This window comes from Dryas octopetala, chromosome 2, assembly GCF_963921425.1.
Source record: "Dryas octopetala chromosome 2, drDryOcto1.1, whole genome shotgun sequence".
Taxonomy (NCBI): domain Eukaryota; kingdom Viridiplantae; phylum Streptophyta; class Magnoliopsida; order Rosales; family Rosaceae; genus Dryas; species Dryas octopetala.
In genome coordinates, this window is record NC_141367.1 from 19,176,186 (window position 1) to 19,204,152 (window position 27,967).

Sequence of the window (27,967 nt, forward strand, 5' to 3'; positions counted from 1 at the left end):
ATAGGACAAAAGTGAAAGCTTAACATGCCACATGATGAAATTAGCTAGAGGTAATCTTCTCACTAGCCCAACATGCGTGACCACTTCACATCATGTTGTCATATTATGAGTAGAACTCGTGCAGAAAAACAAACAGATACAAGATAAATTCAAGTGTGACAAAAAAAAAAAACCAAGACAAGCTATAATAAAATATGAAACTACCAAGTCCTTACTTGCTAATATGAATAACTTATGAAGGGAATACATGCCAGTTGACGGGTTGTACTGCTGTTGCTTCGCATAAGTAGTGTAACTGATCTTAAATCGTATATATGAAGACACAACTAAAATGTAGCAAGATTTTTTCTTGCAATTCTATTCACCAATATTGGCATTGCTTCCATGGAACAATAAAGTGAATTTCATCCAAGTGAAGCTCCCGTTCTAAAACAGAAATGTAAACCAGGAAAAAAAGAACAGAATGAAGGTAATAGCTAGGCATTAAACATACACAAATACAGCAATGTTTGTACTGACAACAATCTCCAACAATTTGGAGATTGAGAACTAAATTCCCATAAATATAGAAAAGATGAAGCATCAACCACAAATTCCATATGAAGTTTAAAACCTTCAAAATTGCATCTCAAATATGAATGTCTTTGCTTGTCTGCATTTCAGGCTGCACAGAACCATGAAGGGAAAGGATTATGGCATCCATGCAAGATCCTTCTGACTTAGGTACACCAACTTCTCTATATCATTCTATGTAAAATAACACATTTTTTGGTCAATAGAAGAATTGTATGGGAAACCAATATAATCAACAGTTTTAATCCAAAGCAGTAGCAACAGGTACATCGGATGCATAAAAAGAGAAAATAAAAGGAAACAGCACCTCACCTAGGCTGCTAATATTCAAGCTAGCAATTACATAGCATAATTACGCAAACAGAGGGGGAAAACACTCTGAAAAAAAAAGGAAAAGGAAAAGGAAACACTATAGAAACTCCAATAACTATTTTAATTGGCCAATAAAATGCATCCAATTGCAATGTCCTCCCTGTAAATTTTCATTGCTCATTAGGAAACTTGTTCTAAGATGAAGTTAAAGTAACAATAAAATTACCCATATCAATATGCAGGTGGAGGGACACCAATACAGCAACCTTAATATCACCACTGGCAACTTGCTTAATATCACCACTGGATTTACATGACTGGTAGAGTGGAAGGCAAAATGGATGAACAACTATGTCCTTAGGATAGAAATTTGGAAATTATTTCAAGCCATTGAAAATAGCAAGGCCACCGAGAAGGGTGTCCTCCTACTTCTGAACCATATAAAGCATACTTTTGGGAACCAAATCATCAGCTTTTGCAGGCAAATTTACCCATGCATCCATATCCTGGATCAGAAAGGGCTTTAACGTCTAATTTGCTTATGAACAGGAAATAGGTGCCCACTCTATAACAAGCCCAGCACAAAAGGTCATCCAAGAATCTGCAGTTACCCCAAACTCTGTTCTCAATGCCAATGTTTTCAGCGGCAATGCTCATAGTATGTATGTTTGAGCCATATAGATCATATCCTTCAGCACCCAGTGCAGGTGGGAACGGCCGAATATCGCGGATACAAACATAAGCATTTCAGAAGCATCCAAATCATATTGCAATTACCCATCATCAGATTCACATCTCTGCAGTTTCGTCCCCAACAGGACCCTTGGCTTAGCTGAAAGGCCCTTTGCTATCATCTCTTCATCATACTTCCTAGCCATGTCTAACATACCTTTTTCCACCAGAGCATCAATTAAAGCATTGTAAGCAAACTCATCAGGACTACACCCAAGTTTTTCCATCTTATTCCACAGAATAAACATTGGTCTGAGGAACCCCCATCTCTCAAACTTCCTCATAAGCATCACAAAAGTGTCCATACTAGGAAGAACCCCACATTCAATCATCCTATTAAACAGTCTAAGGATCTCGCTCGGCCTCTCTAGATGCTTAAAAATACAATGATAAGTGATCACATCCGGTACACAACCATTCTTAGGCATTAGATGAAGCACCGAGAATGCCTCCTTGAATCTCCCATTCTCGCACAAAAGCTTTATGATTGTATTATATGTCACAACATTGGGATTACATCCCAATTCCTTCATCTCCCTCAACAGCCGAGTGGAAAAATCAACACCCTCAGAAAGACCAACAGCACGAATAACTGTATTATATGCCACCACATCCAGTTTGATCCCTTTGTTTTTCATCTCCTTATACAACTTCACAGCCTTCCATGGTTTTCCACTCTTGCATAAGATATCCATATATGTTGAATACGAATGCAAATTTTTACAAACACCTCTCCTATCCATCTCTTCCCAAAAGTCCCTACACTTACCCCACCACCCCATTTTCATCCACCCGCGAAGAATTATATTATAGAGTTTAGTACTCTTATCAAAGCCCAAATCTTTGTTATTCCAAAAGAACAATTCTTGGGCCTCAACCACATGCTTATACTCACAAAGAGCATCAATAAGATTACAATAAGAAGTCTCATCCTTCAAACCAAACTCTTCCAATCTATTATAAGTATCTATAGCTTCCTTTACAAGATGTGCAGATACATATCTTTTAAACAGTATACGACATGTACTGTGGTCGGGAGCAGAAACTGGGTTCTGCTTCATTTTGTGAACTAAGTTCCAAGAAAGCTCAAACTCAAAGAACTTACCGAGAATGTCAAGCATGCGATTGTAGGTTTCGGTGGTGTGTTGAAATTGACATTGAGTCTCCACCCAGTTGAAAAAGTCCAAGGCTTTCTTCCAGTCATTGCAGTATGTAGTTAGCGTTTCACGTACCGTGGAGTGGTCATAAATTGTTGAATTTGATTGAGGTTCTGGGTTGGTGGGGTTATGAATCGAAATCGGTGTGGTGGAAACAGAGTGAGGATGCTGAGTAAGAGAGGAATATAGGAGGCTTTGAGCGTGAGGGAGATGAAGCAGAAGAAAGGGTCTGAGGCGTTGAGAGGTTATTGAAGAAAGCATTGTTTTGGTTTCTCCAATGACCGAGCTCCAAAGCCTCCAAGTTGCAGAGTGACAGAAGAATTGGGGTAGAACTTGTTTCGAAGAAAATAAAATTGAAATGAGAGTTAAACCACATACCAGCTTCGGCTTGAGGTTGAAGACGAGAAGTGGGCCGTTGGTGGGCTCTACTTAATGGGCTTCAACTCAGCCCAAAGAGAAATTCTAAAAGGATCCAATATTTTGCTGAGTTAATTACACTTACACCTTCTGAGGTTTATCGTCTTTTTACATACACCCCATGGCGTTTCAATAATTACACATACACCCCATGAGGTTTAAAAATTGTTGCATATAACCCCCTACAAAAGAAAAAAATAAATAAATAAAAAGGAAAATATTTGTATTCAGGTTGGACTTTATACCTTGAATAATCTTATTAAGCTATTTAATCTCTTAGCATACTTTTTTGCATAATTTCTCATTATTTTCGTCTCACTATAGAGGGTTATATGTGACAGTTTTAAAACCTCATGGGGTGTATGTGTAATTATTGAAACTCTAAGGGGTGTATGTGAAAAGTTGATAAACCTCAAGGGGTGTAAATGTAATTAACTCATATTTTGCTTCTTTATTTTTTTTCCCAATGTTTTGCTTTGAAAGCTTCACAATTTTTTTTTTTTTTGAGAATTGCTATTTGAACACCCCCTTTCTTCTCACCTAAAACCCTTTATTTTAATTTATAAAATTACAAATTTATCCTAATACTAAAAGACAATAAAGGACAACTAATTTACATTAAAAACAAAAAACAAAATAAATGGTAGCAATCACCACTCAATCCTACCCACAGTCATTTGCCTCTGGCCATCCCACCGCTGCCTCTGGGACATATTTTTGTAATCCCATCCCTAGGATTGAGGTAACCTCTTCCAGTTTTCTTATCCATCACTTCAACCCAAAACATAACATTAATTACTAAAATAAACATGCACAACAAAATTTACACTAATATCATAATCAACATATTCTATTGACTTGGCAGCTGACTAGTCCCCACTAATTTCTTTTAACTCTTCCTAAGTCTATAGAATCTTTAACCTTAGCTATGATACCAAATTGTCACACCCCCACGCTCGTAAGCTTTAAGGCGTGAATAGCTTATACATATTCCATACATAATGTGAAAGATTAAGTAAAACTCAAGTCCAACTTATTTCGTTTAGATTTAAAATGAGAAAAAACCGTTAAACAAGAATCCTTAAAAAAAAAAAACAAGAACCTCTAATAAAATACAGGAAACGAAAGGTCCTAACAAAGTCTCAACTACGAGATTAATATTCCATACATAGACTGAGATTTATGACTTTTATTAAACCCTTGGGCACTCTCCCTATTTTTCGATCTAGTGCTAGAGGAGGCTGGCAACCATGTTGACCTTGCTCAGTGTGTCGGGTGAGGGGATGTCTGGGTTCTTTTGGATTTTTTTTTTTGTTAGTTAAGGCCTTAAGGGGTAACTAAGTTGGAAAACTTGAAAAAAAAGTTAGAGTAAATTATAACAAAGCTTATTTGCGAATTTGCCCTTTGAAACTAACTTTTTTTCTCACTTTGCCCTCTTAAAGTTTAATCTTTTCACTTTGCTCCCCGAATTTTACAAATGACTCTTTCCCTCAACTCCATCTATTAGTTCATTAAAAAAGCTAATGTGGCGCCTACTATTGATGTGCTACGTCAGCTCTTTTAACGGCAAAATGGATGGAGTTGGACTGAAATACTCTAATGAAAGTCATTTGTAAAGTTCAGGGAGTAAAGTGAGAAGAATTAATTTTGAAAGAGTAAAGTGAGAAAAAAAGTTAGTTTCATGAGACAAATTAGTGAATAAGCCTTATTACAATGGTCATTGAACTTTACCTCGAGTATCACTTGGGTCCACTAAGTTGTTTTTTGAATTCTATAGTTCACCAACTTTCACTTATGTATCACTTAAGTCAATATTGTCAATTTCATTCATGTATTCCATCAGTTTTAGTCACGTGTCAACCATGTGACCTGCTTTTGAGAGATAAAATGACAACTCACCTTCTCTTTCTTCCCCCCAATATGATATACATGACTAAAATCGATAGAAAAAAAAAATGATTAGAATTGACATAGTGTTCGATAAAAAATAAAAAAGAATTACATAGTGGACTTAAGTGATACATGATAACATGAGTGAAAGTTCATAAATTATAGAATTTAAAAAATAAATTTGTGAATTAAAGTGATACTCACGTAAATTTCGAAGACCGTTATTATAATTTGCTAAAAATAGAGAGCAAATTTGCTCACCACTATCACCACCCTATTATAAATTTGACACGTGTCTTATTGACTAATCAGAGTTAACTATAGTTAATTATTTGAATTTAATATATAAAAAAGATAGTGAAACTATTCATAACCTCTTATTTAGAACTTAATTATTTCAAAACATTCACCCTTAATATAATTAATTCAAAACCCCCTATTACCTACTTAGGGCCAGTTTGGTATTGCTGTGAGGAAAAACAGCTGTGAAGTAAAACAGTTATGAAGTAAAGTCAGCTGTAAAGTAAAGCAGTTGAGTGTTTGGTAAACTATGTTTTCAAAAGTGCTGTGAGTGCAAAAAAAAAACAGTATTAAAGTGTTTGGTAAATGTTAATGTAAAAGTGTTGTGACTGTGTATAATTACTAAAATGAACATGATACTGAAAGTGTCTTTCACTTATTTGTTTGGTAAAACAAAAATGTTTTTTTTACTTATTTTTAAATTTGTGGCTACAAATTTTTATTAGCATTAATTTTTTTAAGAACAACATTATTAAATAAGTATGCCTATTATTTTTTTAGGTATATTATAATTTTAATCATACAAATAAAATATCATAATTAATTATCACAATATAAAATATAACTAACAATAGATATATTTTTTAATTTAAAATAACACAAATAAAAATTATATAAATCAATAAGGGTATTATGGGTAAAATAAAATATTCATTGTTCTTGTGATTCACTGTAGCTTTTAAAAGCACCTAGAAACCTGCTTTCTGTTTTTGTTGTGGAGAGTTGAGAATTGTGGGGGAAAACAGTTTTTTATTTTTTTACCAAACACTAAAACTGTTGTAGGTGATGAGAATTGTCATCTACAGCAGCTTTTGGGTCCTCCACCGCAATCCCAAACGGGACCTTAAACTCTTCCAAAACCCCCTAGTTAACTAACACTCAGCTAAATTTGACTTTTTTTTTAATATTCCTATTATAACCCTAGGTTATTCAAAATCAATTTCCAATATACTTTCTCCTATTCTCACGCGCTCTCTCTCTCTCTCTCTCTCTCTCTCTCTCTCACATTCCTGCATCATGTTTCTTCTCTTTGTTCTCTCTCCTCTGCGCGCGACTGTCGTCGGCGCGTGTGGCGTTGTCCCGCTACGGTTGCTAGTGAGATCACCACCATCAACTCTCTCTCTCTATTGTTAGTTATATCTCTCTCACAATATAAAATATAATTAACAATAGATATATTTTTTCAATTTCACTGAATTCAGTTTCAATGCATTCAGTGAACTGAATTTGAATTTAATGAATGCAATGAAACTGAATTCACTGAAATTGAATTCAGACTGAAACTGAATTCAGACTGAAACTGAATTTATTCTATAGTGAAACACTGAATTGATATAATTGTTATTTTTTGTCATGTAAAGGTGTAACTGTTTTAGTGAAGTGTAATTATTTTAGTGAAGGTGTAATTGTTTTTTAATTAAGGTGTAATTGCATTTTAGTCAATGTGTAACTGTTTCATCACTTAATTCAGTTTCAGTAAGTGAATTCTTCAATTCAGTGTGACTGAATTTATGAAATTCAGTTTCAGTGTAATTGAATTCTTGAAATTCAGTTTCAGTGTAACTGAATTCTTGAAATTCAGTTTTAGTGTAATGAAATTCAATTTCAGTGTTTGATTTTAGTTTCAGCAAAATATTGAGTTTTAGCAAAAACTTCAATTCCAGAAAAAAAAAAAAAAAGTTTCACCAAAATTTAGTTACAGTGATGTCAGTATGCGTCAGCACGTGTCAGCATGTGTCAGCGCACGTCAGAAGGGTAATTTAGGATTATAAGTTATAGGGGGTTTTGAAAGAGTTTCTAGATGAGTGGAGGTTTAGACAAATTTTTGAGGTGATTAGGAGGTTTAAAATTAGACACTAAAAAAGATATTATGATGAGAGAGAAAATTGATTTAGAAATAAAACAAACAAAAAAATAAAATAAAAAGTTAAAAACCCATCAGCTCCCCAAGTCCAACCCGATCAGCAGAACCCCACACCTTCCCCTTCCATCTTTCCAGTGGCCTTTCTGTTGCTCTCAAAATAAAAGACCCTTCACCAGTATACCTCCATACCCGATCTGCAACCACCCCTACCTCCTCCTTCGGGGACGGCGGCCCCTGCATGTACTCCGGCCGATCGGGTTGGGCTTGGGGAGCTAATGGGATTTTAACTTTTTATTTTATTTTGTTTGTTTTATTTCTAAATCAATTTTCTCTCTCATCATAATATCATTTTTATATATTAAATTCAAATAGTTAATTATAGTTAACTTTGATTAGTTAATAAAACACATGTCAAATTTATAATAGGGTGGTGATGGTGGTGAGCAAATTTGCTCTCCTCAAAAAAGAGTTAATTACACTTATACTTCTTGAGATTTATCATTTTTTCACATACACTCCCTAAGGTTTCAATAATTACACATACACTCCTGAGATTTCAAAACTGTTGCATATAACCTTCTATAGTGAGACGAAAAATAATAAAAAATTATGCAAAAATGCATGCTAAGGGGTAAAATGGCCTAATAAGATTACTCAAGGTGTAAGGTCCAACCTCAATACAAATATTATTATTTTTGTTTATTTATTTTTTTCTCTTGTAAATGGTTATATGCAATAGTTTTGAAACCTCAGGGGGTATATGTGAAAAGACGATAAACTTCATAGGGTGTAAGTGTAATTAATTCTTTCAAAAAATTATACAATTTTGAAAACAAACGCCGGGTCCTTTTAGAATTACCCGAGCCCAAAAGCCCAATCCATATTGGGTACCCGCGGCTAATTAACCACCTTCTTTGTGAATGAGACGATCAAAAAAGTCTTTCAGAATTTGAGCTACAAAAACCTCTCTTTCTGAATTTCAGAGCTCTCAACGTCAACGAGGGAACGAAAACAAAGAGGAGGAAAATCAGAAACACAGACAGAGAAGGCAGAAGGAAACACAACAAACACAGATCATTCACATGGCTTCACTAGCAACCCATTTCTCAGCGTTCGTGTTGCTGTTTCCCATTGGCGTAAGCCGCCTGCTCTTCTCCTCCACTCTCTACCTCAAGAACCCAACTCTCTACCGATCCAAAACATGGTATTTCGCAGAACCCAAATGGAAAAACTTTGATTTGTACATTCTCACCATAGCTCTCCCCATTGCTTCCTTCTCCGAAATCTTCCTCTTCTTGGCCTTCTCCGGCCACCCCACGTACCGTTTCGCCTTTTTCCAGCAATCAGCGACCCTTTTCTTGTTCTGGATACTCATCCTTTTGATCCTTTGGCGCGAAAACATCGACCCTTTGCATATTGATGAAGGGTTCATATTCGTTTTGGCTGCCATTTCGTTTTTCGTCGAGTACTCGGTCATCGGTAAAGGAATTACGGGACTTGGTGGTGCTATGTATGATATGTTAGGCGCATTGACGCTTTTTTGTGCTTGTTCTTCCTTGTATTTATCAATTAGGCCCTGGTCGTTTTTCGCCGAGTTTATGTTCTCCACAGGACTGGTTTTCAAGGGTACTTGGATGTTGCAACTTGGATTGTCCTTGTACACTGATACATTTGGATTAAAAGGGTGTAAAAAAATGTCAGTTTGGCCGACGGAGGAGAATGCTGAGTGGAGGTGTGATCTTGAGGAGGATGGTTTGAGGGGTATTGCTGTGATGAAATTGTTGTTCATTGTGCATGCAATTGTTGTCTTGGTGTTGAGTTTTGTGTTGTTTGGATTGGTGGCAAGTAATTGGAACTTTCGGTGTGGAGAGGCCAGTGGGCCGTTGCTAGCGCAGCTTGATACGGAGCATGCCTTGATGCGTGCTAGTCATGAGCTTGAGATGGAATGAAATGTATGTAAGGTCTATTTTTGTTTACTGTCTATTATGGTTCAAAAGTTTAAAGATAATGGAGATTTATCAATTTGTTCGTTCACTTCAGGTCGGTAGTGTTTACCTCTTTTTTGATGGCATGCCATCATTTGATTTTAGATTGTCTCTAGACTCTAATCATGAATTCAAATTTAGCAATAGATGATTACTGTTCACTGTAGCTGTAGTTACTGGATAACCTTGTTTGTACTATCAATGTTGTGTGCTTAATGAGGTGAAACGAATTTATCTGATTTTACGTCTCATGATGAGAATCACTGGAAAAACTGGAATAATTTAGGTCCTAATTGCCAAAGGCTGCATAGTAACATAACCTAACTACATCGTCTGAGACCTCTTGTGTTTTTTTTTTTTTTCATTATGTTAGTAATTATCATAAAGAGTTTACGGTGTGTGTTTGTGTGCATGTACACAAATTAGCTCTAGTTGTGCAGCTACTCCCTAAAATTCATTTATTTTCGAAAGCCTTATTTTTAATTATAGAAACGATTCCATTCATCCTTTATTAGTGCTGCTTTAATAAACTTAGCAATGTTGGCATACTCAGGACATTTTGGAACCATGTCCAAGGTCTGCCTTTCTGCAACCAATTGCAGTGCAGAAATTGGCTTTTGGTGGGTTGTCTAGCTGATTGGGAAACCAAATTGCAATTTAAGAGCATGAGAAAACTGAAAATTCATGTGTGAGTGTGTGCGCATGCGTGTGCAAGTGCAGTATGCAAAGTGAACCTTATTGAAAATAATTAAAGTTCATTGGATCCATATATTCCCTGCAATGTTAGTGCACACTAGTGAATACCCTGAGAAGGAGATGTTTTCATGACTATAAACTCATGAAAAATTTGCTATCTGCTGTTTCATGTAATAAATAAGGTAATACAGCTCCTCTGGTGACGTGAAAATAGAATAACAGTGTGCCCCATCAGCACATTGTTCGTGCAGTTGTATTTCAGTAGAATGCAATAAGCGAATACAAAAGTTTACAGTACTGATAAGAGAAACTTTGATTATTATTGGAAATTGTATATTAAGTTGTTGTTATGTATACGTTGGTCTATGAATTTGACTGAAAGTATTAAAAAGCATGAATGCTTTCCAAAATGGTAAATTTATTTGCCACTTGAAAATCTTTGAGGAGAACAAGATCTCTCCCACCTTGCAGTTAGATAGTTGCTGTCAATTGATTTAGGAAGCAGTTAGCTTTGAGATTTCTGTTGGACTTTTCTTGTGTGCAGTGAACCACACTCATTAGAAGGAAAGAGGATGAGAGATAGAACTTGAAAGCATTCCTTAGAAGTTGGAGATGCTAACTGGATTTCTCAAGTTTCCAAGCTCAATGGAGACCTACCGGCTACCATAGGTGCCACTCTATCGTGCACAAACAACTAAAATTTTGAACTTGCTTTATTACAGAGTTTTAGAAGCAAAACAAATTGGTTAGAGGCTCTGTCCAAAGGTGTCCTATGATACAGTGGCATTGTGGCAGCTGATAAATTTCCTGGTAAGTCATTCCCAGACCTTTTAATAGTATCTTCGTAATCCATGAAAAATAAAGAGATAAAATACTATTTATATTATTTAGTTTTAGATCTTTCTGTTTGAATGTTTGGATCACATAAAGTTGCTGTTGCTTTATTCCTCAGCAAGTAGATTAGCACTATTATCTTACCATCACCTCTAGGTAGCTGGTATTAATTTGCAAATTTATGACTGCACTATTAATTTTTCAAGTTTCGGGCTATACATTCTGCTGCCTTAGTGCTCTTTACTTATTTATTCTTAAAATATCTTAAAGCAAAATGAATTCTTTGATTATTTTGAACACAAAGTTGTCTGGTTTATTTATCTGACTTTCATAGAATGACAGATTTAAGACATACAAATTAAGCAACTATTCCATTCTAGCTTGAAGGACATGAAGGTGTTAATATGGTACTCACTTGGTACTTGCAATTCAGCAATTATTGATGAAACACTTGGCACAATGTTGTTTCTCTATAAGAAGCAGTATATGGCAATGCTTCTTTATCCTAACTACGGTCATAAGTAGCAAAACCATGACATATGGAAAGTATTTAATCTAATTTGGTATATCCCATCGAAGAAGAAAACTTTGGCATTTTCAACCACCGTCGACGAAAACGCCCAAATCCATGGATTTTAATTCGGGATCGGATTCTCTTGATCTTTCTGCTCAAGTCATTATACCTTCGTTTTAGGACGTTGGATTTTGATACATGGACCAGTTTTCTCATACATTTAAATCCTGCATTTGCTTGAAAGCAAACAATGTAAAAGTTATAACCGGATTTTAAGAAAATATGCACATAGTCCTCTGATAAAAAGCTAATAAGAACAATGGAAAAACCAGTTATTATATCATTATATGGATTCTGTTTTATACCTTTCTTAATACTCTATTTTCCATAGATGGCATGGAATGGATGATAAGAAATTTGTTGTTTATGTTTAAACTAAAAAAAGAAGAAGAAATGAGTGATAATGTGTTTAACTAAGTTCATTTCCAATTTTGTGTCCATCAGAAACTGAAGGCACCAGTGGGTGCCTCCATCTGAGGGGAAAAATTTACTGCTGATTCCTTTTCTTCTATAGCTATCTTTTTATTTACTTATTGTGGTTTTATTGAAATATAAAAGCTGAAGGGATACCTTGAACCTTGTCCTTGTGGTTTTCCTCTTCTTCTTCTTCTTCTTCTTCTTCTTCTTCTTCTCCTTCTTCCATGTGTCGCTTATGCAGGACCTGCAAGTGTGTAAACAATATTATTGTTCTCTTATTGTGGCATCCAATCTTTTGATTTTAGAGAAAAGGATTGAGATTGTCTGCTGGTAGAATTTAGTCTTGAGTTGCTTTGGTATTTAAGGATTTCAGTTCAGTACCTCAACTAGTCCATCCAAACGCTTTCTCATCCTTCTCTGAATAAAACCTCTGGTGCTCTGGTTGAACAATCTTGTCAGCCATAGATGTAATGATTCCAATACTTAACAATTCTTGAATAAAAGAGAATTTTTCACAGCAAGGAAAAAGAAAATGGTAGAATTATTACCTTTATGTGGTATTTAAAATAGGCATAGAAATTTAATAAACTCCATACAATCTTGTCTATTCTTTTACCTTCGACATGATGTGATGAAATATCTGCGAATAAGTTGATACTAAATTAGATTGAGTCTACCAAACTTTATCTGGTATATGGAATGCCAACCATAAACTAGAAAGGGATAACAATAGCAATTGTTATTATTCGAATAAACAATTTATAGGTTTATAAAAAGGCATTGTTTCTCCCTGTAACTTATATAGTTAGATAATCTATAGTTCTGAAGGGAAAGTTTACATCTCGAGTACTATCAGTTCCATTTATTTGGACTTTTGGTGAACAAATATAGATTTGTTTTCTCATAATTTGGTCTGTAACCAGTCAATGCGTGGTTTCTGCACTTAAAGATAGGAGAAGCATATACCAAAAGACACAAATCCTCCATTGGTACTCAAATCTTCAAAAGGTTCTCCTCTTAACTCTGGAGGTGGAATGGGTGACCAGCAACAAGATGGTGCTTTGGCCCATTTTTCGGAACTTCCAACATCCATAAGTTCCTGTCTCCATTCCCCAGAAGGGCATACAAAGAGAAAATTAAGAAAAAGAAAAAAGTGAAACAATTATCGTAAGGAATAGCAAGAATGGTGTGATTTCATTACTAGTATTATGGAAAATCTTTAGTTCACTGTATTAGGCACAAACCTGAAAGAAGGCTGTTGCAATAATGACATCTGATTTGTCTTTCAAACGTATCGGGAATACTGCTATAATTTTCTGTGGCTGTCAAAACATGAATATCCTCATCGTAACCCATGCATTAGAAAGTATAGAGTAAATTGATCACAATAGTTTCAGTTGCTGATAAATAGCCTGGAATTTGGTTAATGCATTGTTGAATGAGTGGGGTGGTTTTTGGTCATGTTAGATGCAATTGTGGAAAAGTAAATATAGAAATGTTGCCACCTTAGAAACGTAAATTATGTTCAGATATTTCTATCATTTTGTTTAACTGTATATTCTGGGAATTTGTCAGCATACTGGAAATGAAAGATGGCTTTTTCCCCCCTTTATTTTACAGAACTAGTTTAAACTAAGATGAAAAGTTGTTGTGAGATGGTCCAAATTGCTAGATAAGTAATTATTTATGCAGTTACCTTACATGTGTCTGGAAACTATAGTTGTTGTGCACATAAAGTTGGTAGATTGATGGCATTGGATGTGTCTAAGCCTGTGAATAAGTACTTTTAGAATTCAGTCTAGGACTGTGATATCTCCACTTTGAAGTAATCCCGAGAAAATCGTGGCTTGCTGTGCATTAGGTGATATGAAGAGCTCACATATTACTGGGGGGTCTTATGTATTTATCTCTAAAGTGACAAGCGTTGTTATGCTACTTTTCCATATACTTTGGTGTTCTTCTTTGGGCTCTTGTCAGCACTGTTCCCAATTTAGATATGATAATACTATGAAAATTACCTGTCTAACAATAAAGAAAGGCTCTCTTGGGTGATATACAAGTTTGATTGGTTTGCACATTCCTTGAAACATATCATGGGAGTTGGCATTCATCAACATTTCTTTCAGCTGAGAACTTAAGATTACTGCTTGCACAGCAGAAATCTCAGCAATTACCTTTATAGAATCTGGAGAAGGAAAGAAGAAATTGCATGAATACAGTTATCGATATGATTCAAAAAACTTTTAGCATAATTTGAACAGTAAATTATTGTCATCTTACCTTAAGCATTTTTCATATTCTCATATTATTACTCAATAACCAATTAGTTAGAAAAAGATGATCACTTGCATAAATTATGCTTCAAAATCTCGAAGGTGATCCACTTTCACCAACGTGATTATTTTTCTCAATATGTTCCTGCAACTATTTTCTTTTCACTTATTAATTTTCTTACTGTTTCTGTTCATTATCTAGTAGAAATCATTCATGAATTAAGTCTACTGATTATCAACTCTGACAAATATATGATGACCTTAACCCAATATTCTCTTACTGTTTTTAATAATTATTATAAGCTCCCTCTGTTTCCTTCAACTAACCAAGTGTTTCTGAATACTTGGATTCCCTATTAGATCTTGAAATAGCAAAACTGAGCAGAATGGGAAACCCCTTTAATCAAATGAGAGGTACCTCAATGCTCTGCATATCTACTTGATGATAGAGGAGGTGCGTTCTTTATTCTTTATTCTTCATTTTATATTGCTTTATTAACCTGTCTTTGGTGCATGCCTCAATTCAGTGACTGTGGAGCTTGTTTATTGAAGGATGATTTAGGAAACCCCCTGACAAGGACCATTTGCCTTTACTACCTGAATTTTTTTTTTTTTTTTTCGGTTTTTGTTTTTTGAAAAACATTTCCCTAAAGTTTTTATGGTAGTTTAGTCAACCTACTTGGGGGAAAGCTAGTCATGTTTGCAGTGTCCTCATATGACTATGTGACTGACTGTTCCAGGTTGTTTTGCGCCAGTCGATTATCCAGTGTAAGTTTGGCTTAAAAATGGCACATGAAAAGATGCTCCTGCATACCTTATGGGGTTCTACAAATGCTGAAAAAGTGAAGCCTCTAACAGTGACAAAATGACCACACAAGGTACACAAAACTGTTTTTTCATTCATTTGTCAATTTGAGAGAGTTAAAACCTACTTTTGAGAGGTTTTTATTGTTTTACTTTAATTCCTTTGTATGAAATCTTTATTTCTAGTTGACCTTGTTTTTTATTGACTCACTATCTCTTGCTTCATGTATGCAAGTCAGACTAGTTTACAGATACTTAAAAGCTTTTATCCTTTCACCTTGTTCTGGTCAGATTTTTTGCAAGTTCTACTATTACAGACTTGTTTTGTTCTGAAATAGACTTTTACTGTGTCGTGGAGTTTAACTAAATTTATAACTTTTGCATCTTTATATAATGCCTGGTTTAAGGGAGGGGAGAAAAAAGAATCTTGGAATTCAAGAAAGCATTGTTAGTTTAAGTGGTTATAAAATTTCATTACTTTGTTTCTTTTCTTTCTTTTGGCTATCAAAATGATTATTGATATATTTAATAAAATGAAGTCGTCAATGTAACAGCAAGGAAAATGTACTCTGTGTACTGATTAATAAAAGCAGATGCTCATGCATTAAGAAATATCCACATTTAAGATAAATCATATGTTAAAATGCTTTTATATATTATTATGGTGATGTGAAGTATTATCAAACCTTTTCCACTTGGAATTTTAGAAAAATCAAGTCTTAAAGTAAGCTGGTATCCTTCTTTTGCAGGTTCAGTGATCTCCACAACTTCAGGACAAATTCTCTTCACCATCTGTTTGGTATAATGTGAAAGTCCATATTGTAGCTGCACTCCTGGGGAAAGTAGTGGGGTTGATACTGACAAGTAGGTATGGTGTGTATCTGATGCTGAAGACTGTTACATTACAGGACAATCATCAGAACAGTTCTCAAAATACTTGCTTGAAATCCCATAGGATTCTGTATGGATCACTCACACACAAATGCTCACACATTCTTTTACCCAAACTAAAATTGATTCTTAAAAGTAAAATAAAAACTATTTTCAGAATTCTTGCAAGAAATATTGCCTAAGTCTTCATTACTAGATTCATAATCATGACTAGATAACCAGTTAAATTCCTAGATCCTTAAATGTTAATCATGTTTTCAGTTTTAGCCTTTTAGGTGAATTGAACATGATGATGCATGATAAACAATTTGCTTGATGCTTTCTATTGAAGGCTTTGACTGATACTGAGTAAGGAATCAGTAAATAAACACTGAACACAGAGATTGACTAGAATATTTCAGGTTCAATATGTGAATGCTGAGGATTTTACCTGGATATGGTATTCCACAGATCCAAATTCATACAAGCGATGATCAATCTCTATGGACTTGTTGGCACTGTTATGGAAGCAACAATACCAATCATCAGAATGAGTTTGAAAGAGCTGACAGCATAAATGTGTCACTCATTTTGGGTACTAAGTGTACTGAAGAAATTAAACAGTAGACTATAAAAGCTTTAAACATTATATTTCCTCTACTTCCAGAGTTTAAATTCTACTTTCCTGTTGTCTCCATCCATATATGGACCAATAGTATCTACAGTACAACATGTGTTTTAAATTCCAAGCAGAATGAAATTGTTGAATAAGTTATTCACATTGAAACACTGGAAGCATTACATATACACATGAAATTGATTCCAAAAAGTGTGATGTAATCATATAAATTTTGTAGACTTTTAGCAAATATATGCTTCCATAGTCTGTCGGAACATTAACAAGTTTTTTATTTTCTTTTGAATTGTTTACGAATCCGAGGTCCATATTTCATTCAATTGCTCCTGCATCATTATAAAAGCTCCATTTATGTGATCAGGACCATATTAGTTCTTACTATCTCCTTGTTTTCAGTGATAAGGTAAATTGGTTATTCCCTTTGTGTTATTCTATTATTGCTTTTTTCCCCAATCTGCAGGGAAATGTTTTTAGTACTTTACCATGGTTTCTTCCATTATTGATTAGACACCAAAGAAACAGCCCTTCTGATTAGGAATTCCCCTTTTAACCATTTTTGAATTTGTACAATATGATGCTGAACATGACTTTTCTTTTCCATTTGGTGAAATATGCTGCAGTTACTGATTTTAGTGGCAGAACCAACAGGTTCATCCTACCCACAACTTATTGCTGGACACATAATGCTTGTCTACCTGGAAACCACAACTTCCTGTCCGCCAAATTCCTACCATGTATGCGTCTTGTAATAATTTCTAGCTATGATATTTTCTTTCATATTGTCAACAATCTCGTAAAATCTGCCATTTTGGCTGTACGTTTTATGAAAATATTTATGATGTGAAATTTCCTTTCTATATTTCTTTATATTAAATTTCACTCTTTCTATACTTGTGGAAGAGGCACTGTATCTGTAACTCTCTGCCAATGGCTTGCGAGACACTACCTTGTAAAATTATGATGAATGGAGATATTGTTGTTTTCTACTACTTCAGAAAATAAGCTGTTTCATCAATGGCTAATAGCTTCGGCTGTTGTGTAAATTTAGTTAGTTTTGAACAGTAAGACAGATTTTGGATATGATTAGTGGCTTGACATGTATGCTGATTATAACTGGTACGTAGCACATATAGTTCACTGTTTTAAATCTTTTCAAGCATACAGAATTTCCTCTAATATATGTTCTTAAATCAAAATTCAATTTGCTTATAGAAAAACAGATGTTAATAATTTTTTAATGAGCAATAGTACATTACACCAAAGATTTTTTGCAATACATAACTCGAATTTGGTGGTGGCTGAGATGTACATGTAGTACAGGAGATTCAGTGTTATGAGTTGTAGTCATGTAACAAATGTATCATTGCAATTTTGCAGAGATCTTCTTATTCAGGCAATGTAAGCATGAAAACTTAACATACTTACTTGTACAGTTTGAGCAGGATTTGCTTCAAAGCTGGGGATGCCCTCTGAAAGCATGCCATCTTGAGAAATATCCACCTCTCTCTCTGTCTCTTTTTCTCCTCAAAAATGGGTGGTGGGATGTATAGTTTGATATACAATGTCACACCCGAACTACTTTTGGAGGTCATGAACTTTGAGTAAAATTTAAGTTAAATGTTGCACTCAAGTTTTGCAACCTCTGCACTCAAATTTAAGTATACCTACTCTCCCTTTCTCTGCTGCTAACTTGTTGAGAAAAACATACTAAAAGTGATTTCCTGTCAGTATCCTCATCTTAGTAGATTTTGTTTATTTTTACTCTTACATGCAATCTAAGTTATTGAAAATGCATTATTGAGGTAATATCTTCATTTTCAATGTATCTGGACTGTGATATGTGTGTATAGTTAATATTCTCGTTCTAGATATGTCATGTAGTTAGACCGTTAATTAAGATTACCCATTTCAATAATAATTCACTTAATCAATCATTTAAATTGACAATTTGAAGATGTAACATATGTATATCTCGTGGTCCTCAATAGCGCGCTATTGAATATTGACTGTTGATGGGAGATACTATAATCATGTAAGGAAGACTTAAAGCTATGCCAGTGGTTGGTTGGGTTCGCATTAGCAATGAATAGAACGGAAATCTTCATGTTGACCCCACCGTTTGAAAAAGACTGCTTCAAAATATTCCCACTACAATTACAAGCCAAAAAGATTAATAGATAACCATTGTTGTTTATTGATTCTTGAGACATTTTCATATTAAATTCAAGAAAATAAATCCCTTCAATTGCGTAGCCAAAAAGAGCAAAAAAAGTGAGGAATGGTTCAAGTTAATGGGAAGATGATTCAATTTACGTGCATATAATAATTTGTTGAAAATATGATAATTGATATGCTTGTAGTAGTATTAGGACAATATTGGCATTGAAAATTTTTATCACTCTTACAAGAAAATAGGGGTGGGTTTAGTTCGGTTCAGCTGGGTTTTAGGGCTGAATCGCAAACGTAATTTATTACAAGGAATTGGTTTCACCATTAAAATTATTCATAATCGAACCGAGCCTAAACCCCATCAGTTCGGTCGGTTCAATTAATTTGGGTTGACACTTATTTTTTGGTCCTGCTTTAACATTTAAAGTTTAAATGTCCAAAAATACAAAACAAGGACAAAACAAGGAATATGCCAAAAATGCAAAATTTAAGAAAAATGCTAATTTGAGAGCCTAAATGATGGAATTTGGCCGAATACGCACTTAGGCAATGGCGGTAGAATTTGTTTAACTCGTTGATTTCAATCAGTCTGTCAAGTTTCACGCGATTCTAAATTTGAGGCTGATGATTTCTACTAGTCTTGTTCTATGTCATTTTTGAAGCCTGGAACATCCTAAATTATTGATGGAAGTTCAATGCATCAACTAAGAAATTAAAGAAACTATAAATTCATTAAGATTACACAAAAGATTTTTTTTTTAAAATGAAGGTCTTCGGTTTGGTTTTTATTGTTTTCTGAAGAACAATTTAACCAAACTTAAGGGATAGTCAATTCGGTTCAAAAACCAACTTTTTCAGTTTGGTTAGGATTGATTTGGTCGGTTTTTCTATTTTTTAGTTTTCAAACCCACCGCTACAAGAAAATAATATATGTTATCCTTTAATAATAGAATTTTGTATTTGACATCTCTGAGATAGGATCCAATTCAAACCATTTTATGATTACATTGGTTCACGGTGCAAGGTGCATCAAATGATGAATTTTCAGAAGCTTAACCTTGATGTCATCAAGAGGCCAAAAAGAAAAACCTTAATGTCATCAAGGTCGATCAAGTTAGGTTGTTAGTTATAGACGTACTTGAGGTGTAAAAAGGTTGGGCTACTGAAGGCACGAAGAAGGTTGGAGTGCGGTAAGGCTTTGCCATCAAATATATAAATTTAAATGTATACTGCCAAAAGTCAAATAAATAATATAATTTCAACCATTGGATATGGAATTTTTGTTTTAGTTTATAAGTGAACCATTGTATGAATGGTAATCCTTCAATTCGGTACCTTATTTATTTTTTTATTGTTGGATGATATATACTAGCGAGAGTGATTGATAGTCGTAGTTGTATGTAGATTCTACCATAAAACTCAAATGTATAATGTATTAAAAATAGAATATGCATATGTGGACAATTATTCTAAGCCAATAATATCTTGTAGGATTAAATATTGATGTACCAATATATCTCTTCTAATAAAATAAACTTGAAGTGTTAGGTTGATTAAAAAAAAATATTTCTAGGGACATCCCAAATTTTTGTTATCAAATGATGATGTACTATTGATATGGATTTATTGTAACTGAAAAACAAAATTTCAACATGAACAAATGATTTTCACATTTGGGCAAGATTCTTGTTTGCTTCTCCAAATATAAATATTAGGCTAAAGTTCAATATAGACACTTAATTATAGGGGGTATTTTAACTGTATCCATTATTTACAAAATCATTAAAAAACATACCCACACTACAAAAAATGTGACCAAAGCCCACCTTCATTGGTGGCATAGAATGAGGTGACAATTAGGCAATAAGGACTGAAGTGCCTCGATTTTAACAAAAATTGATAGCAATTGGGCAATAGGGACTAAAGTTCCCAATTGCCACCCCATTTTGTGCCACCAATGAGGGGTGTGCTTTGCTCACATTTCTTGTAGTGTCATCTAAAATTTAAATTGAAAACATGAGATTTTCTTCTTCTTTTCCTCTTTTACCCCTCTCCACCTCCACTCTTTCTCTCTTCCCTCTCTCCGGCCAACCCTCCCAATCTAGCCCCTCCCAACCCACCCCTACCACAACCTTTCTGACCCATCTATAGCTCATGGGGGGATGGTCGGCACCAGGAGGACCCGCCGGTGACCTTGGGCTGTCGAGAAATGGCCGAGATGAGGTACGTGCGCACATGGATGGAGTCGCGTGGGAGAGGAGAGGGAAGAGAGGGATGGTCGGGGGGAGAAAGAGGAGCTACGGGCTGGTGATGCTGCGCCGGCTGGGCTTGGCCTGAGTTGGCCTGGTCATGGCCGGACTGTGCGAAGTCACGCGAGAAAAAAAGGGAGACACGAGGAAGAAGAAGAAAAATGAGAGAAAAGAGAGAGAGAGTCTCGGGTAAGTGGAATGAGAGAGTCTGGCAGGTTGTGGTTGTGGTTGTGGTTGTGGTAGGGGTGGGGTTGGGAGGGTTGGCCGGAGAGAGGAAAGAGAGAGAGAGAGAGTGGGAGGTGAAGAGGTATAGGAAAGGAAAAGAGGAAGAAAATTTTATTTTTTCATTTTAGATTTTAGATGGAGTATATTTTTGAATAATTTTATAAATGATAGATGCAGTTAAAATACTCTCCATAGTTTAGTGTCTAAATTGAACTTTAGCTAAATATTACATTTACTTATAATATATAAAACATTTTTATCTCTTAGATACGAGTGGTGGGTTTACTTTTTCATTAGAATATAGATCCACCGACCGCTAGAAATATTTGTATAATGACAAAAATGTGCAATGTACTAATAAATTAAGTAAAAAAAAGAAAGAAAAAAGAGAAAATATGTTTTTGGGTACTGTCGGTAGATTCACAGTACACATGCCGCCAACTGCTCACTGTTACAACGACATTAACTAACACACATAACCTCAGAGTATGCCACGTGGCAACCTCTGAATTCTAACCCAACAAGAAAAAAAAAAAAAAAAGAAGGTAAAAGCTGAAAATTGTATGAGTTATTAGTTATTAGTTATTAGTTTATTACTTCTTATATTATGCTCTCTGATCCGTCCCTTTCAAAAAAATAAAACAAATAAAATAAAAACTCTCATTATTCACAGTTGTTTTCGCACCAAATTCGGTTCAGATTTTTTCAGTCACGTTTTGATTCCCAAAAGGATCTATCATCTATGAAACTGTAAATTTTCCGTCACTTTCCCGGGAAACGCCATGCTTTTCCCGCTGATTCTTCCTAGTTACAAGTTATCAGGTTCCTTTTCTTTCTTTCCAATTTCGTCCTGTTTTTAATTTTATTTTGTCTCACTGCAATTCAAACCCCGATCGTGGCCAGAATGGCCGTTGACTTTTGGGGAAATGGAAATTCACATCCACGACGACCTTCAAGATTTGAACTTTAGGGTTAGGGTTTGTGAATTCTTCAACATCCGGGATTTGGGTCAATTGGGTTTTTGATAAAGACAAACATTTAACCAGTTTCCGGTTGAATTGTGATTATTGGTGTGTGTTTTTTTCTTGGAGCTGGCTGAGGGATTGAGGCTTTTGAGTATTGTTGGTGGTGTGAATTTGTTTATGGATACGGATGCTAAGGATGCTACTAATGGCTGTGACAATAAGCCTTTGGATGCCATAGACACTCAAAAAGTTGAGGAACATGCAAATGGAGATGAAGATAGTGAGTCTAGTTCTTTGTTGCCGCCTCGGAGAGGCGGTATGTCAAGAAAAACGAATAAATCGAATAAAACGAGGCGAAAAGTGCAGTGGAATGATAAGAATGGGAATAAGCTTGTTGAGGTCATGGAATTCGAACCAAGGTAATGCATATGCTGAATTACATTTCTTTACATGTGCACTGTATTGGTCAAAGTATAAGAGTATTGATTTATTGGTTTACTTGTCCTTGTTGTTTTGTTGTTGGTGGTGCTGTGATGTGGTTCTATAATTTAGTTTACTTGTTTGGGCTTTGGTTTTTGGCTTTGAATGGGGTTTAGGTGAATAATCCGTTATGCATTTAACTAAGTTGGTGCACTTTAGGATTTTGTATGGATGAGATAGTTTTCATTATAATCAATGGTTCAATGCTGATGGGATATGTGAAAATGGTTTGATGATTTTTTTAGACTATAGAGATCAGTTTCTTTTTTGGTCATGTCAAACTGTTGATTCTATACAAATTGGTTCGCAATTTAGACCTGAATGCCTTATCATTATGTTTGTCTTTGTCATAAGGAATTGAGGATTTGTTGAACTGGATTGAGCGAATTTTCCATGATATGAGATTGACTTATTTGGGTTTTTTTTTAACAAAGGTGTTACACTTCTGCCTGCTGTATTAACAGAATTACCCGGGTAGTGTTAGGAATCAGGATGACAGCTTGGGGTTAGTGTTCGCATTCAATAGTAATTCTGTGTTTCTCTTCATCATGGTGGAGGTTTGGTCTGAGGAGATTGGAGGAATTTATCAAGCCTTCTTGGGAAAATGTTAAGCGAAAAACACAAGACTAACCAGTTAATCCTTTATACCCATGGCTCCCAATAAAGCACAAGTGAATAGCATATCCATTTTATGATACATTATAAAGAGCAGCCCATATCTCTGTATTTCTACCTTATTGAGGAAACAGGGTACCTGACACCTGTAAACTCATGGCCAGTATCTTTTGTCTCCTATTTTCTTGTTGCTATCCTGCTCTTTGTGTTGGCTTTGATTTGGGGTGTTATTTCTCATTTAATTGTCCTTTTAGCTGTGATGACACTTGATATCCAATTCTGCTATCCAACGTTTCCTTTTACATGGGCTATTTTTTTCCTTTAGTCTTTTTGTAATGGTCATTACCAGCCAACTGCATTGGAGTATGAGTTTCCCCTTTATTTATATGGGCTTCTAACATAGCTGCAAGCCTGCGACAACCTTTTTTCCATCCTGTGGCACACGTTCTTGGTGCTGTCAGCATAGGTTTCGTATTTCTTCCAAAAAAGAGATTTTGCATCATTTTGGATGGACCACAGTAGTAACATTAGCTTGTGATGGGAGATCTTAAGCCCATTGGAATTCAGCTATCTACTTGACGGTTATTGGTTACATACGCGAGTTCCAGTGATTATCTACTGTCCCTACCTTTGAAAATCTATTTGATTTTCAGGCACTGGAGTATTGATAAGACTATAAGAGTTGATCAATTCAGGTTACATTTTAGCGTAGTGCACAAGGTTTTTTTATTATATGTTTAGTATAGGTTTGGTTGGTTGAATATTGAGGTACTCTTTTTTTTTTCTTCTTTAATTTCTGAAAAAGTTTCCATTAAACAGCATCACATCCATCTTGGTCAAGGCATTAGTCCTATAGATACTCGAATTTAAAAAAAAAAAAAAAAGTTATCATTTTCGAAGGTCTCTCCATCAGACTTCTGATGAATACCGGAATGCTTTATTCTCTTCTCTTCTGAGTCAACTGATTTCAATTTTAGCCTGGTTCTGTTCATTTCATTGAGAATCTTACCTTTTATGATATAAGGCACCTGCTCTGGCACCCTCTGCACCTTATATTAGATGTGTTGTTGGGAACTTAAGTGAGCACAAAACAAGAAAAGCATTGTATGGATTGTTTTTCATTCTAAATACATATGAATATAGCCAATGAATTTGGAGAAGATGATATTAGAAAAAGAAAGAAGTTAAATTGCCAAACATAGGCTGCCAATGCCAAGTTTGCATGGGCTGTAAAACCCTAATGGTCTGGATCATTTTGAACAATGTTTTTTATCCTATGAGTTCTAGAGCAAGTTTTGCACCTGTTAAATAATGGGAGAGCTCACTGGTCTCAAAGTGATCTTTGGTTTTGTTAATCTAGGCTTGGTATATATTAAATTATAAAATTGATCTTATTTCTTCTTATTTTTTTGGGTCATTAAATTGATCTTATGCTTTAGAGCATTTCATTTATAAAATTTTGGCCTGTATGAAACTGCTGAGAGAATGGATACCTTCATGTCTCTGGTATGTTATGATCATGGACACCTTTCATGTCTCTGGTATTCTGGTGAAGCTTTATATTGAAATATTCTTTGATCTAGCAGTCAATTGTCTGCTTACACATAAGGAACTCTTCGATTTACGTATTAAGCAGCTTCTCACTTGTATATTAGTATGTTAGTGTGTGCATGTGGGTTTGTGCACGCTAGGAATTGGAATTGCACTTGATTCCGGAACAATTGCTGGTTTAGCACATCTTTTATTGATTGCTCAAACGAAGAGGACCTTTTCAAGAACTTCAATTTGCTTTCCATGGTTTGAAATAAGAAGTATCCCCTTCCCTATTTACTTGTAATAACAGTGAAAATTGGAAAAGGAAATTGCAAAGAAGAGTAACTATTTGTGATATGATTTACACAAGTATTGAATAACTGTTTACAGATTTATTGCGGAGTTACTCATCTGTCATCCTGTCTCCTGTTTATCTGCAGCGATGATAGTGATTCTGATGATGAGGATGCAGATTCTTGCATATGCATTGTTATGTAGATATCATTCCGTACACCAGTTACCAGGATAGGTCTGCTGGATAAATCAATTAGGCATTGCTCCAAGCTGACTTTGATGATTCTTATACAACCTGGCTCTGTTTTAACCTACTGTTGTAAGGATGGACCGAAGGTCCTGAGACCAAGGCAAGGCAATCTCCAATGTTTTGCATCCACCATTTTTTGGGTTGATTTGCAGTGAGCTTTCATACAACCAGATGCAAACTGAGTGGACCACCTTCCGGGAATGAAAGCAGATATGGATAATGGTGACATGGCCTCCACGATATGTAATATATTTAATACAGTTGAGTTTTTTTTTGATACGCTTTGCTATGCATATTTGTACGTTGTATGTATTTTAGAATGACAGAATACGTTGTTAATCATCATATTCAATAAAGGTGCTTCGATTCTGTTTATTTCGTTTCTTGTCTATTCGTTCACTTGACAGTAAGAAGTAAAGATATCCATCATGCAGTATGAATATGGTTATGTGTTCGAAATATACTTCTCTTGTATTTTCATTTATTATTGCAATATGAAGTCTCCTATGTCTAGAGAATCAACAATTTGAACCAAGTGGATTTGCATTGTTGCTGCAAGAAATAGCATGTGCTAACATCATACACTATGCAGTGAATAAGCTTTTAATGTTTTTATATTTAATTTCTAGGCCCTGTATAATTTGGTATTAGTTTGATTCTTCCATCAAATTTTACTAAAAAAAATAAAAAATTGATGAATTGATTCTGCTACTACAGAAAATCTTTATTTGGAATCTGTACCTCCATATGCCCCATAATTGAGCATATCTCCTACTCTATTCTGCATTATTGGGTAGAAAGAATTTTAAAACCCATTCGTCCAACTTGGTCCACTCAACATCAGACATAAGCAAATATAATGTAAGAGAAACCTCCAAAGTAGCCAACAGATATTTGGGGTAAAGTCATTGTTTTGGACTCGCATATTTGCGCTGTAAATTACAAATTAAGAATTATAAATCCCTGACATGAAGTGTTTCCTTTCACTGACTTACTGTCAATTTCTTACACAACCAGTAAAGGCATAACAATAGACAGCCAAGAGAATCTACTCAACAACATCATCATTTACAAGATAATCCAGAGAATCAGAAACAAATACACCAACACAAACAACAAATTCCCTAAAAATCACACTGTCCAAAATGTACTAGAAATTAAATATCTCTTCAACTTTTGGTATCAAATTGGCTATGTTTACTCTTCCTTTCTCTGAATGTAACTGAGTTTGAAATTGCGATCTGTTTTTGCATGAATGTAACCCATCCAATGTATTCATATTGGTGGATGAGATTATCCCAATTACAGCAACTGTGCAATTACCGGTGATCAATGTGGCCCCAGACTAATTAGTACTTGGTTAATTTATCCAACTTGAAAGGCTGGCATGAACTGGAATTTCTTGCAACAGAGGCTTGGACTGTTTACAATTTGATCTATAAGGCATCTGGGGTTCTTGAAATAATGCTATATTCTCCTTTTGGGGCTTTGGTGCTGCTGCTTTTGCTTTGGCTGCTTTCCACTGACTGAGATTCTCCACTGGACTCAGTACAGAATGTACATGTTGGATATTATATCTAGGATTTGGATTCCACCGAAATGATTCCAGTTCTCCTTTTATAGATGAAGAACAGAATTGCTTGGAAAACCCTTCTTGGCTTATTCTTTGATCTTCAAAATCACTGTCACCATCATAGTCGTCGTCATCATCATCATCATTGCCATCTAAATCACTTTCCTCGTCTGCTAGATAATCCTCTTCGTCGTAGCTGTCTCGGCAATTTTGGTACCTGTAGTTTGAACGAAAAAGTCCCATTCCAAATGCAGTTGAATCCCTTTCAGATGTTGAAGTGGATAGGCTTCCTTTTGACACTTCTTGGCCATTCTTTTCTATTTCTTCTTCCTCGTCACTCTCCAAGAAATGATAATCAGTCGAAATAGGCTCATAGGTCTGGACATTTAAATTGAAGCTAACTTTCTTCCTGACTTTGAAGCTTGGCCGCTCCTTAGGCTTGTCTCTGAAACAACAAACATTCAAACAAAATGCATGCCGGAAAATAACTACTTCCACATATTGTCACAATGTAGGAGAGACTAAAAGCAAGAACTTACCTGAGTTCAGAACCTGCAATATTGTGACTCTCTTTTGCACCATCAACACCAATGATTGTTAGATATGAATCTAATGGTTCATAACTCACACGGCTCTGCAGCAAAAACATGACAAAAAAACGAATTGGGTTCATTCAAGGAAGGGAAGAGAGAGAGTCGAACTCTAACTAAAGCTATAAGCCCCCCCAACCAAATCGATTTTAATGTGATGACACTAAACAATGTAAATGAAACACATCCAATAACAAATAACTGAAAGCTTGAAGGTTAGAGAATTTACATGGTCACCAGCAGCTACAACTTTATTGGCAGGTTTTTGCCGCTTTCTTTTCTTAGAGAACCCAAAGCAGCCAAGAAAGCACCCCATGTTAGAAGTCCCTGCTGCTAACTAGTTTCACTAACACTGAGGATTGTGGCTTCATATACTGGCAGAGAGAGAGAGAGAGAGAGAGAGAGAGAGAGAGAGAGAGGGTGACGGTAGTCGTCATGGGAATTTTAAATCCGTTTGGCTCCAACGGGTTTGAAATTAGTAACGTTGGAGTTCAATCAATGATGGTGGTGGTGGGTGCACGAGGTTTTATTAAAGAATGAAGGACAAACAAATTAAAGCTTTGTCTGTCTGTGATGTGCATTGCAAAATGCGGCTGTCACACACTGTGCCCTTATTTATTTGCTTTGCCTATTTATCTTGTGAGAATTTATTTACGAAGGATAGCCATGTTCTTTTTGATGCTCGAACA

At 35.3% G+C, this 27,967-nt stretch overlaps 5 protein-coding genes across 5 annotated transcripts; 2 read left to right on the forward strand and 3 right to left on the reverse strand.

The window, feature by feature from the left end:
• Positions 1-435: 435 nt before the first annotated feature.
• LOC147293777 (Pentatricopeptide repeat (PPR) superfamily protein) lies at positions 436-3,122 on the reverse strand. The gene is made up of 2 exons (XM_086230479.1): positions 1,112-3,122; positions 436-747 (listed from the first exon to the last, which is right to left on the reverse strand). Exon 1 carries the CDS (start codon positions 3,033-3,035, stop codon positions 1,659-1,661), a length of 1,377 nt encoding a protein of 458 aa, XP_086086605.1. The 5' UTR covers positions 3,036-3,122; the 3' UTR covers positions 436-747; positions 1,112-1,658.
• A 5,086-nt stretch (positions 3,123-8,208) lies between these two features.
• On the forward strand, positions 8,209-10,600 carry LOC147293778 (uncharacterized). Its single transcript, XM_086234274.1, has 2 exons — positions 8,209-9,197; positions 10,471-10,600. The coding sequence occupies exon 1, from the start codon at positions 8,328-8,330 to the stop codon at positions 9,192-9,194; it is 867 nt and encodes a 288-aa protein (XP_086090400.1). The 5' UTR covers positions 8,209-8,327; the 3' UTR covers positions 9,195-9,197; positions 10,471-10,600.
• A 580-nt stretch (positions 10,601-11,180) lies between these two features.
• ARPC2B (actin-related protein C2B) lies at positions 11,181-17,862 on the reverse strand. Its single transcript, XM_086233577.1, has 10 exons — positions 17,761-17,862; positions 16,150-16,216; positions 15,515-15,722; positions 13,770-13,936; positions 12,996-13,073; positions 12,718-12,850; positions 12,300-12,391; positions 12,133-12,189; positions 11,905-11,995; positions 11,181-11,501 (listed from the first exon to the last, which is right to left on the reverse strand). Exons 1-10 carry the CDS (start codon positions 17,817-17,819, stop codon positions 11,311-11,313), a joined length of 1,143 nt encoding a protein of 380 aa, XP_086089703.1. The 5' UTR covers positions 17,820-17,862; the 3' UTR covers positions 11,181-11,310.
• Positions 17,863-21,648: 3,786 nt separating this feature from the next.
• Positions 21,649-25,490, forward strand: LOC147293780 (uncharacterized). Its single transcript, XM_086232830.1, has 2 exons — positions 21,649-22,362; positions 25,012-25,490. Exons 1-2 carry the CDS (start codon positions 22,121-22,123, stop codon positions 25,067-25,069), a joined length of 300 nt encoding a protein of 99 aa, XP_086088956.1. The 5' UTR covers positions 21,649-22,120; the 3' UTR covers positions 25,070-25,490.
• A 542-nt stretch (positions 25,491-26,032) lies between these two features.
• LOC147293781 (FK506-binding nuclear-like protein) lies at positions 26,033-27,600 on the reverse strand. The gene is made up of 3 exons (XM_086234114.1): positions 27,508-27,600; positions 27,228-27,322; positions 26,033-27,133 (listed from the first exon to the last, which is right to left on the reverse strand). Exons 1-3 carry the CDS (start codon positions 27,592-27,594, stop codon positions 26,476-26,478), a joined length of 840 nt encoding a protein of 279 aa, XP_086090240.1. The 5' UTR covers positions 27,595-27,600; the 3' UTR covers positions 26,033-26,475.
• Positions 27,601-27,967: the final 367 nt, after the last annotated feature.

Excerpts from the sequence above, each read along its gene's own strand:
- ARPC2B (XM_086233577.1), bottom strand. The coding sequence starts at position 17,819 with ATGGCATGCTTTCAGAGGGCATCCCCAGCTTTGAAGCAAATCCTGCTC. Across the intron at positions 16,217-17,760 it reads ATCCTGCTCAAACTGTACAA|TGCCAACAAGTCCATAGAGA; the intron begins GTAAGTATGTTA and ends CTTCCATAACAG. Across the intron at positions 12,392-12,717 it reads TGGAGGATTTGTGTCTTTTG|ATATTTCATCACATCATGTC; the intron begins GTATATGCTTCT and ends ACTTATTCGCAG.
- LOC147293778 (XM_086234274.1), top strand. The coding sequence starts at position 8,328 with ATGGCTTCACTAGCAACCCATTTCTCAGCGTTCGTGTTGCTGTTTCCC.
- LOC147293780 (XM_086232830.1), top strand. The coding sequence starts at position 22,121 with ATGGATACGGATGCTAAGGATGCTACTAATGGCTGTGACAATAAGCCT. Across the intron at positions 22,363-25,011 it reads GTCATGGAATTCGAACCAAG|CGATGATAGTGATTCTGATG; the intron begins GTAATGCATATG and ends GTTTATCTGCAG.
- LOC147293781 (XM_086234114.1), bottom strand. The coding sequence starts at position 27,594 with ATGGGGTGCTTTCTTGGCTGCTTTGGGTTCTCTAAGAAAAGAAAGCGG. Across the intron at positions 27,323-27,507 it reads TTGTAGCTGCTGGTGACCAT|AGCCGTGTGAGTTATGAACC; the intron begins GTAAATTCTCTA and ends TTTTTGCTGCAG. Across the intron at positions 27,134-27,227 it reads ATTGCAGGTTCTGAACTCAG|AGACAAGCCTAAGGAGCGGC; the intron begins GTAAGTTCTTGC and ends TTGTTGTTTCAG.
- LOC147293777 (XM_086230479.1), bottom strand. The coding sequence starts at position 3,035 with ATGCTTTCTTCAATAACCTCTCAACGCCTCAGACCCTTTCTTCTGCTT.